General features: G+C 39.4%; 2 protein-coding genes across 2 annotated transcripts; one reads left to right on the top strand and one right to left on the bottom strand.

The window, feature by feature from the left end:
* Window positions 1–3209: 3209 nt before the first annotated feature.
* On the top strand, window positions 3210–5135 carry msmp1 (microseminoprotein, prostate associated 1; the record flags this gene model as incomplete). The annotated part of the gene is made up of 3 exons (XM_083905597.1): window positions 3210–3318; window positions 3439–3547; window positions 4934–5135. The coding sequence occupies 3 exons, from the start codon at window positions 3210–3212 to the stop codon at window positions 5133–5135; spliced, it is 420 nt and encodes a 139-aa protein (XP_083761723.1).
* A 591-nt stretch (window positions 5136–5726) lies between these two features.
* On the bottom strand, window positions 5727–10852 carry rgp1 (GP1 homolog, RAB6A GEF complex partner 1). The gene is made up of 9 exons (XM_083902561.1): window positions 10712–10852; window positions 10375–10490; window positions 9521–9654; window positions 9235–9318; window positions 8536–8685; window positions 8102–8248; window positions 7797–7924; window positions 7523–7700; window positions 5727–6391 (listed from the first exon to the last, which is right to left on the bottom strand). The coding sequence occupies exons 2-9, from the start codon at window positions 10488–10490 to the stop codon at window positions 6168–6170; spliced, it is 1161 nt and encodes a 386-aa protein (XP_083758687.1). The 5' UTR covers window positions 10712–10852; the 3' UTR covers window positions 5727–6167.
* Between the last annotated feature and the right edge of the window lie 759 nt (window positions 10853–11611).

The raw sequence follows: 11611 nt of genomic DNA, 5'->3' as shown, positions 1-11611 counted from the left end.
ACTGATAAATGTTACTGTGAGCACCTCAAGGCTTTGGAGATTAGACATATTTACTTTATGTGTATAGCACATAAAAAATCACAGCATCTTAACTAAAGGCTCTGTACATAGCAAGACAGAAACATTTACAATAATTATAGAGAGAACAGAAACCCAACCATTAACAAAATAAGCAACCACTAGGCATCAGTGGGAAAATTATCAAATATAACAGTAGTATCAAGTTTCCCTGAGCCAGCTCTAACTATAGGCTTCATCAAAAGGGAAGGTTTTAAGTGACACTGGGAGCTGGTTCCACAGGAGAGGCACCTGGTAACTGAAGGTTCTGCCTCCCATTCTACTCTCACAGATTCTGGGGACCTCGTTATTTAAGGTGTGATGTGGTCTGAGCATTGAGTGAGTCCTCCTCTCAGTCTTCTCTGAACTAACTAAATGGTTCCACTCCAATACGGCTGTCAATACAATAATAATAATACCAAAATGATTGTGGTATCAGAGAAATACGATACACCTTTCCCTCACCCCGGTCCACCACTTATCTGTAGTATGTCGGCAGTTTGTTGACATTAAACGTTAATCAATATGACAAAAACAGAAAAAAACAATCATCTTGTGATGGTTTTATGACACCACTCTCGTAAAATTTTAACACAAAAGTCTCTCCACTTAAAATGCTCTCGTCATCAATTAACTTCATATCCGTGAAGGGAAACAGGCGTGTGACAGGAAAATCCTCATCTTTTGTTTTGATGAGCTCCTCCCTTTTCATCAGAGATGATGACCGCTCATCGGGCTAGAAACTTGTCATCACTGTATTGTAGCAGAGCAATACCCCTGCAGCACAGAAATGGTATCCAAACTAAACAAATGATTACAAAAGGAAATCCAACTCTGAAATGTCCAAATTATTCCATCAGGCCTTTTTAATTACCTGTATGTTTATATCAATGACAACAGGTCTTCATAGAAACATTGAGCAGCCAGAGCGAGGCAAGTGTGAGTCATAAAACGGAGACTGTTGAAGCACCACCGATCAGGACTCTGTTACTACTGTGGGGGTACCAGAGAAAGGGCACTTGAAGAAACAGGTCATTTGGCCCTGGGGCCTCGTGCAAGAGGTTGAGAGGATTTTTCCGATGTCAATGTACAGATAGCACACAAGTGGAAGAAGATGAGCTAATACTTTATTGGACCATTGAGTGATATTGTGCTGAAATGTCAAGCCAGGTTTAATTATATATTTTTTTTCAGGGCTGAACTTCTAATTAAGAAGCCTTTCTGCATCAAGCATGTTCTCCTCTGGTGTTCGTTTTTCTCCAGATGCTTCAGTTTCCTCCCACAGTCCAAAAACATGCATCTTTTGGGATTAGGCAAGTGTGAAAGTGAATGGTTGTTTGTCTCAATGTGGCCCTTTGATGGACTGGCAACCTGTCCAAGGCGTACCCCATCTTTCACCTACACATGTCATCAGCGTCCATTCAAACTAAACAAAGCAAATTGTTATTGTATAATTGGTTAACTTTAGTTTAAATTAAATTAAATTACGTTCTTTCAAACTAAGCAACGCAAATTGTCTTCATATAACTTGGTATCTATCTATCTATCTATCTATCTATCTATCTATCTATCTATCTATCTATCTATCTATCTATCTATCTATCTATCTATCTATCTATCTATCTATCTATCTATCTATCTATCTATCTATCTATCTATCTATCTATCTATCTATCTATCCATCCATCGGGAAAGGGTTTTTCAGAAGTTTTTCAGCCCTTGTAGAATGACCGTTTGGGACCCTTATTTCTAAGACTCTATCTATCTATCTATCTATCTATCTATCTATCTATCTATCTATCTATCACGATATTACTCTCAAAATTGAAGCTCTTCTTCAACCTGTTTTTGTATTTTGACATCAAATCTGATGATGAACCAGCTGAATTTGTGAGAGTCAACCCAAAAATAAAATTCATGCTAATGTACTATGTGGAACCTTTTTTCTCTGTAGATTCAGTCAGTCCATAACATCCTGATGAATAGTTTTATTTGCAACAGAAATACCAGAGTATTGTACACCCAGCGTATTGTACACCCAGCCAATCACATAACAGCAACTCATATAGCCCGAGCAGCAGAAAGGTGATTTAAGTAACTTTGAGTGTATTGTAATATTTCAGAAGTTTCAGAAGCAGCAGTTCTCTGAGAGAAAATGCCTTGTTGATGCCAACATTCAGAGGAGCAGATGAGCTAGAGCAGCACAAGACCACACCAGGTGTTACTCGTGACACTTTATTAGGTCGTCTGTACCCAATAAAGTGTCCACTGAGTACGTTCGTACATCCCAGTGTAATGGACCTGTAGAGAGGAATGAGTAACAATTTAAAGGGCTTCATTGTTTCCTTGACACAAACTCAATGTTTTTCAAACTCTCCTTGAGAGTCATTTTCCCAAAAGATGTTTCCTCACTTGACATTTTAATGTTGGCCTGCACCGTGAACCTGGATGCTCCAACATGATGCTCCATAGGCGCTGAGATGATATTAAGGGACTGTGAAAGCCATAGCACATGATTCATATTATTTCCATACGCATCGAAGCATTCAGTGACAACTTGTTTCTTGTATGGAATCATCTGTAACCATTTATCAGGGACTGTACACTCATGGCCTCTTGGTGCCTAACCTATAGCGACACACTCAATCTGCTGTAGGTGTATGTTCCGCTTTACGTGTGCGCGTGTTACATCTTTACTCGCTGAACAGCAACATGTCCTACAAAACCATAGGAGAGGTCGCGCTGTGGTGAATCATGTTTGATAATTCCATCTCTTCCTCCTCTTCTACTTGGACGTCACCTCTCTCTCTCTCTCCTCCTGCCCTTCATCTCACCACTCCTTCCTTTCCCTCTCTTAGTCATGGCATGGATGTGTCATTCTTTCTATCACTTTGGAGGTTCATGCCTGCTGAAGCGCACCGAGGTGATCTCACAAGCGCCAAAAACAGTGCCAAGAAGACACAAGACTCCCTCCTCTCCATTCAAAAAAAAAATAAAAAATAAAAAACACCAAAAAACACCACCTCCTCATTCCCAGCGGATGGCACAGCCTGGACTGTGAACCACACCTCCACGCCATGGTGGAAGCAGTCAAGACGTATAAATGAGGGTGCAAATGCAGAAGAGGGACCAGAGTCTGCTGTCCAGATCAGATGAAGATGGAAATTGCCAGAGTAAACTTGATGCTTGCTGCTGCAGGCTTTCTCCTGTGGAGCAGCGGTGGATCTGCTGCACCCATGGAGTGCCACTTCGACTCAAGAGGTGAGACCTCAAACTTTTAACATCTCACTGGACATATTTTCTTCATGTAAAAAAAAAACAAAAAAAACACACCCTTTTAACTTCTAATTTTATTTTTCTGACCTCCACATGTCGTTCCAGCACGGTGTGTGTTTGAGGGAAGACACTTCTCACTGGGTGAAAGCTGGATGGACAACGCTTGCATGCAGTGCACGTGTCTGCACCCGGTTGGCGTCGGCTGCTGCGAGACGTGAGTACACAAACGTCAGCTTCAGAGGAAGTGAATGAAGTCACTTCACAGCAGTCGATCTAAAATTGACACGCATCATGGGAAGAATCTTTGTTATTGCATTTGTCAGTGGAGGACATTCAGACCTTTATTCAAGTAGAGGCAATGATACAATGTTTTATTTATGGAGATAATAAAATACTTACCCAATACAAGGAAAATGTGTTCCCTTAAAAATGTTGTTACTACTAGAATAGAATAGAAGAAAAATAAACAACTATTCAAACAGGTAAAAGATTAAACAATATTACAATAAAATCAGTAAAATTCATTAATAAATAACAATACAACCTATATTTATATAAAATACCCAATGTAGTGGTCACTGGTGTAAACAGCAGTTGTAGATGATTGAGGTTCAGTTTCCTCTACACATAGAAGTAGCAGTATTTTATTTTTATAATCGACAGTGACTGATTATTGCTCATGTATACAGAAATGTTGCTGTCCCAAAAACCAAAAGTTTATTTTGACAATTTTTTTTTCGATTCTTGTCTTTGTTCACGATTTTTAATGAAAAGTAAATACGAGCACTGCCGTGCCAACACAAACGCAGCAGAGTGGAAAGACGGACTACAGTTGTTTATTTAAATTGAGCAATGGGTTGTATCTTTTGTTATTTTTAAACTGATGCAGGAAAAGTGGCATTATATTGTTGACCATCAGCTGCACAGATATCAGCCATAGAAAAATTCATATTGGTCAACCTCTATCTGAAACAATAACTTATTATTATATTAATTAACAGAGTAAAATATATTTAATAAAATTATCTAGAAATTGTACTAAATGTTTTTTTAAAAATTAAAGAATAAAAAATAACAGCAGCAGAATAGTAATATTCAACTATAGCTGTTCAGAATAAACTACATGTACAATACTTATCAGAAGCAAAATCGGTTCTCCGGCTTCCTCCCAGTCCAAACACATGCGATATGGGGATTAGGTGAATTGATGACTCTAAATTGACCGTAGGTGTGAGTGTGTGAGTGAATGGTTGTTTGTCTCTGTATGTGGCCCTGTGATGGACTGGCGAACTGTCCAGGGTGTACTCCGCCTATCGCCCAATGTCTGCTGAGATAGGCACAGCACCCCCCGTGACCCTCTGGTGGAAGAAAAAGCGGTAGATAATGGATGGATGGAGAAACAAAAAAGTATGCGCTTGGAGAAATGTACCTAAGTTACTCTCTAGCATCTAGCATGGAGAGATTATTTTCACTGCCATAGCTGAGAACTTCCATTAACTGAAGTTTACCTTACTAATGGTGCATAGTTCACACAAAAGCTTACGGTGCGTACACTTGAAAAAGTTCACAAATATTTATCTTTACCTCCCGGCATATGCAGGGTACATCGGCCAGTCGATTTCCCTGCGTGGTGTCAGGTGCGGGTGGAGCCAGTGACCTGTAAAGTGACCCTGGTGCAGGCGGCCGATCCTCGTCTGCCCTGTTTCCCCGGCGACCACCTCATGGATCCCAGTCATGGATCACTTCAGCTTCAGCAGCAGCAGCAGCAGCAGCAGCAGCAGCAGCAGCTGTTCGAGGGGTAGAAACTACAGAAAGCTGCAAAAACCAGCGACGATGTGTTCAGTCTGTTTGCCTGTGAAACCATTACATTACTCACTTCAATTAAATAACAGTAACTTTTGTCATATACATACTGTACAAATATAAAAGCATTAACAGCATGTACAATTGCCAGTGTTGCATTAGCAGTGAAGGAAATGTGACACTTGTCTGTGTAATATTTAAGTAAATCCTCAGAATTTTCCAGCAGAAATCACCAACTGTGATAATTCAAATAATCATTAGAGTTTCATTAGATAAAGTTTATTTTTCGGGATCAGACACTCTGTGGTCGTCATAGGCTTTAAATTAGAGGGAACCTTTCCTTTAATATACATACTGGGAGCTTTTTGTGTCAGTATAAAAGAATTTGTACAAAAAATCTATGTACATGATGTCAAATGCCAGATTATTCCAGTGCTTGATGTACATATAAGCATAATACCGTGTCTACACATACACAATCTACTGAATTTGACCTGTTCTCTGCTGTAACTCATTTAACCCCAAAATAAAGTTGTTTACAAAGAGAAATTAGTTTTTTTATACATTTAAATCACTTTTTAATTCTCTTGTAGTATTTACATCTCAGTATAGTCCTTGTTTTAGACTTTATGTTAAAAGAAAGACACTTTAACTGTAAAAATATCTCAGATAAGAAACAAAAAAAAATATGTATTCAAAGTCCAAAATATCGAGTGTGCAAGTGTGTGAAGGAGTTTTAAAAAGCAAATAAATACAGACACGCACAACAGAGAGAGAGTTGAACTTTACACGGTCAATGTGCGGTTGTCTTCCTGAAAAGGAATATGTATTCAAAGTCGCGGTGCATCGTAAAATGCTCAAGAAAAAAAGGTAAATTATAGGTTATAACTTAACATATGAGGTCTGCATAAAAAATGGAAACAAAAGAAAAAGCATTTTTGTTGAAGAAATGTGCACATCTGTGGTAATACAGATTCCTCATTGGAAAATAGAAACAAAAACATTAAACAGTATAACACCTGATCACAGAGTCAAATATTAATGCTGTTCCTCCCTGTAAACTGGGAAACGTAGGATGCCAGGGCCGGGTTGGTCGGCAAGACTTTGATAGGCAGATCCCAGCTGAAGGTATCCACGTCCACATGCTCCGCCCCGGCCCAAACCGTGACCTCTGATTGGTTCTGCAGTACAGTGGGCGGTTCCATGGGCTCCCGGGCTGTGACAAACTCAAAGTGCAGACGCCACCGAAGAGAGACTGAACAAAGAGGACAGAGTTTGGACTTGATTTATCCACATATGATGTGAAAATCTGCAGACTCACCATTAGACGTCACTAACTGTTACACACTTTTATTGATACCAATGTTTATTGATACTTTTTTATACAATATGATGCTGAGGATGCCTTTTATTTGCTTGGCATTATCTAGTGTATATATTTAAATTAATGCTAACAGTGTTTGGGGGAAGCAGCTGCACATTTACACCCAGCATTCCTTCAATGTTAAACTGTGCTAGGGCTGCAACTAACAATAATTTGCATAATAAATAAACAATATTAAGATTATTTTCTCGATTAATTGATAAGTAGTTAACAGAAAACATGGTCAGTGTTTCCCAAACCTCAAACTGATTAATTCATAATCAAAATAGATGATGATTAGTGGCCGCCTAGTGGCCATAAAAAGCTAAACAGGGAAGAGGCCAAATGGCTCCTACAAGCCATGTTACATTTGAGGCAGGCTTGTCCGACAATTTTATACAGGCCGCAGCTGCGGTTCAGTTTTATAATGTATTATTTATGGCCAAGGACAGACTGGGACAGTAAACTCTTCTACATACGATCACGCAGACACACACACACACACACATTTTAAAGAAGCACTATAACGAGAATCACGCCCATTAGCTCAGCTGGTAAGGAGTTGTGTCCTGAAACCAGAGGCAGCGACAGACAGATACACATATCCATCAACTGCTAAATTGTTATAAAACAAAATAAAATTTTTGCCATGTGCCTGTATTACTTTATGTGAGCAAAGTTCTTCCATTTGTTAACACCTGTATAGCTTAGATTTGGTGACATTGCCATTTAAAGATTATAATTGTGACAAAATAAAATTGTTATAAAACAGTGCATTAGGAATCTTCACATCATCAAATCTAACCCCTGATATAAGGTAATATAAACATTGATAGCAGTATTTTCGTTGTCCAGGTGCTTACGAATATGTTTGATTATATTGATTCATTCATTTTTTTGCTGGACTGGTATTAATTTGTGTTGTAATTCTAAATGACATAAGACAGAGTAAAAATTATCACCGATTCATAAAATCCACCCGAGGACTCACTTGAGATATGGTTCTGTACAAAGGAGACTGACCTATATCGGTGCTGAAACCTGGTGTGACGTTGAGGGGGATGGGGAGGGAGAAGTGGCTGGAGGCCGTGTGGAGGCAGGACTCCAGGTGTCGCCCGTGTCCACTCACACTGACGGCGTGACCGGGACGTCGCTGGTACTGTTGCTGGATCTCCTCCTCGCTCTGGAGGCTCACCGAATACTGCAAAAACACAAGCAGGACGTCTTCACTCACACAGCCATAGCGCACGGATCAATCAATCAATCAATCAATGAAGTGAATCTTAACACAACACACCTGTAAGCAGGGGATGTCACCCTCTGAGAAGTTGAACGTGCCGATGATGTCCTCCCCGAGTCTGTAAACAGTCTTGAAGATGCAGAACTTTGCCACTTTTCCTCGCATGTTGGTGATATTGAACATGTCTGAAGAAAAGACAGTGGAGAGTGCAAGCCAAGGTCAGTGTTTCAATCTGTTCCACCTTACCTCACCTTTTTTTAAATCTTAATTAACTTACTATTTTACAGTAGTAGCTGAAAAACTATTCTTCAGATCTAAAGACAGTGGGGTTTACTAATATAAAACCCACTGCTGGTACTTACGTGGGCAGCGTCTCGAGGTGGTGACCATAAGCATGTCTAGCGCTCTCTCCAAAGACCGAGTGTCTCTGCGACTCGCCTCCTCTTCCTCTAAGAACGGGTTAGATGGGGAAACCTCTTCATCCTGAGGAAATGGAGGTTCTGGCATGCCTACAGATTGGATGAGAACATGTCAGACATTCATGCACGAAAACACTTACCATCACAAGATGAGACCCTTGTCTTTTTGTTTCTTATATGTTGTTTAAATGATGCTCTCTCAGCTTAAAGAATTGAACATTTTGAAGTTATTGGTGAATAGAAAGACATGTAATGGTGCTCCATGATGCCAGCATATGTGATGTAATAGATCAGCAGGAAAAGTAACGCTGACAAGGCCTATCACCACCTACCGTAGTGGAGGCGGACAATTTATTAAAAACAAGACAGCTGCTCACCCTGCAGAACCAGCACTCTGAAGGGAACTCTCAATAGTTTGATGGGAGAGTTGACTCTCTGGCAGCCGATGGTCAGTTTGTAGACATACTTCACTGACTGACCCTTGAAACTAGGAGGACCATCTATGGGTACAACTTCACTGTATGAATCTGTGGCAGAGCAAATCACAAACAGAAAGATACATGTTCATTTATAAATGCTGCATTAAGGAAAATATTTGGTTTGTAAAGATCTTCTAAGCACTATTATATCAGATTCTTGGGTTTTATATAAAAAATGTATGGAGTCTTCTGGGTTCTTCCTGAAAATAATCTATCTACTTCTCGATTGATAATGTCGGTAACCATTTTCTCGAGGGGTTAATTTTCTCAATCTCTAATTAATCTCTTCTTCAATAGTTTATGTTCATATCTAGAGGAAAACAGGCAATAAACTGTACCACATATGAGCAGACATCTGCTATTGTCCAAACCTGGTTGCAGGTGACGCCTCTGAACTTTCAGTTGCAAAACCACAATGTAGCACCAAATTGCAATTCTGGAGGCCATGCAATGGGATTTCAGATTCTTATGGGTGATGTTCTCACCAGTCACCAACCTTGTGGTACTCGGGTAGATTTAGCTCATTTAGCTCAAACAAAAAAAACAAAACATGTTGCTGTGTGGATCTATATTCTGCCACAGACAACACTAACTTACATGTTTTGCTCTCCCCGGGATCCAGACGAAGGTCACAGAACAGTATCTTAGGTGGTGTGTCCAGCACACACTGCCCTCGCTCTCCTGTAAAAGACGAACATTTGTGTTGCAGAAATTGTCGGCATATGACACATGAAGCAAGAATTTAATTTCAAACAAAGTTAATAAACCCAGAATCCTTTAAAACCTTTGTGTGTAAGCTATTTGTTCAAGCAAAACATTATTTGTTTATGCTAAAACTACTAATTCAGCTAATAAGTGTTTTTTCACCCAGACTCCCACTGACCTCTACTTGGAATGAGCACAGTGTCACTTTCAGCCTGGACATCCTGTTTGTTGCCCCGGGTTGGCAGAGCCACTCTGCTCTCACTGGCATGAAACTGGCAGTGAATCTGGGCACTGGCCCATGCCAACATCTCACTGGGAGACAAATGGGAAAAAACGGTTACACAATGGAAAAGTGGAATGTTGTGAATGAGTGATAAAAAGTGATTAAATTACTAATTGAAATGTCCTGCATCACATGGATGCCAGTCCACTAGGAGCTAACCTTAGATAACACGATAAGGCCACAAATCATATACATTTAAAAACACATTGATAGGCAGAAAATAATAATAATGAATACAAGTCTCACCATGGACAAGCACCATGGTTATAATAGTTTGGGATGTTTCATTCGTTTTAGTTTTTAAAGTGGGTTTGCTAGTTGCTATTGCTTGTAAATGCTTAGTTTTAATTTAGTGCTTATTAGTGTGTGTGATCATCATTGTGTGATTTAGTAATACAAAAAAAACCTATTTTATATATACTGTTTGTAAACATTTACATTTGAATTGCCATAACCCTCACATCTTTACCATACTGCTTAAATAAATATGATTCACACAGTCACATACGGCTGAAATATGATTATCGCTTTTGGCTTTTCAAAAACACAATAAAGCTTTAAATTTGCCAATGTAGCCCATCCTCTATTCTATTCTAATAAAAGGGTGAAAACACGTAGCATTTGATTTAGTTTGTTACTTCCACACGTTTTCCAACCGTTCATTATTTTGCCAACAAACTCATGCGGTACGTTTTGTGTGAAGCTGTGTGATTAACAATACAAGGGGGGTGAAAGTAGGGAAGTTGTACCTGGTGGCAGAGGTGGACAAGTGGGACATTGGGTTGGTGAATGTGATGAGACACTCCATGAGCTCCCCGGCCAGAAATACAGGACCTCGCCCCATGGAGGCCAACACTTCGATCATCTGTAACATTAACAAGGTTGCGTTACATAGTTTCAAAGCACGATTTCTAACACGGAGAACAAACCACAATGTCATCTTTATATATATATATATATATATATATATATAAACGTTTAGTTATCCCAGTTAGCTAAACATTGTGTAGTATGGCAACAGACAGATGTTAACTTGTTAGATTCGGCTCACTATTTGCTTGATTTTAGGATTATTCAAACACAAACCTTGGCCTCAAATTATACAGAAGCAAGACTGTTGAGTCGCCCTTTGCTGGAACACGCCCAATTTTACTTTTTGAGTAAACCAACGCCGTTATTGACCGTGTTTCTGAAAGAATTTACCATTTTTTTCTAGCTGCTGTAGCTAGCCACCATTCCCGACTACAGTAAACAAAAATCCAAGCGCAGGTATGCCGTAGCCGATGCCGTGCGACCAATCGCAAACCACGGAAAAATAAAAGTGTGAAATAAATATAAGATATAGTATGAAATATACATTAGCGTTGACAAAATGTTTATATTAATGTCAGAAAAGTATTTTTACTTCTGCCGATCGATGTATTAAAGTATATAACAAAAAAAGAAGAACCCTGGGAAAGTTTTTTGTCGGCCATTAAACATATATCGCTTGGCAGAGGTAACACGAGTAGGGATCAGTTGATTAAATATTTACAAATAGCCGTTGTTTTGTGCACTAACACTGTACATTGTTGACACAAGTGTTACTTGTTAAACCTTTTTAAATTGTATATTTAACGGAAACTTCGTGACACTTGTCATTTAGAAGAAGAAAAAAAAGGAGATTAATGCACTCTTCCCTTTTTGATCCGAATGGTACAGTCTCGGCAAACACCACAGCGACTCTGTTTAGAATACAAGCCCCTGGAACAGGGCTGTCAGGCACACACAATCGATCTGCTGTGACCGTGAGAGCTGCTGACTAATATTAAGCATTGTTCAATTTCCGATTCAGTGAAGTTTAACAGCATGTTTGAGGTTTGGAGTAAAGAATGCAGTAATACGAGGAGGCAGCCGTGAAAAGCCTGAGAGAAACTCACACGGTAGGCTTTTTTCGAGGACAAAAGACGCCGGATATGTCAAATGTGAATTATTTACATTACAGAT

This window comes from Microchirus variegatus (assembly GCF_963457635.1).
Source record: "Microchirus variegatus genome assembly, chromosome: 2".
In the NCBI taxonomy this organism is placed as follows: Eukaryota; Metazoa; Chordata; class Actinopteri; order Pleuronectiformes; family Soleidae; genus Microchirus; species Microchirus variegatus.
This window is presented reverse-complemented; position numbering and strand designations above follow the sequence as displayed.

What these genes read in the sequence shown, in the direction of transcription:
- rgp1 (XM_083902561.1), bottom strand. Translation starts at nt 10,490, where the DNA reads ATGATCGAAGTGTTGGCCTCCATGGGGCGAGGTCCTGTATTTCTGGCC. An exon ending in TTGTCCACCTCTGCCACCAG is followed by an intron (nt 9,655 to 10,374) that starts GTACAACTTCCC and finishes TTTGTCTCCCAG; the next exon opens with TGAGATGTTGGCATGGGCCA. An exon ending in TGTGCTCATTCCAAGTAGAG is followed by an intron (nt 9,319 to 9,520) that starts GTCAGTGGGAGT and finishes CGTCTTTTACAG; the next exon opens with GAGAGCGAGGGCAGTGTGTG.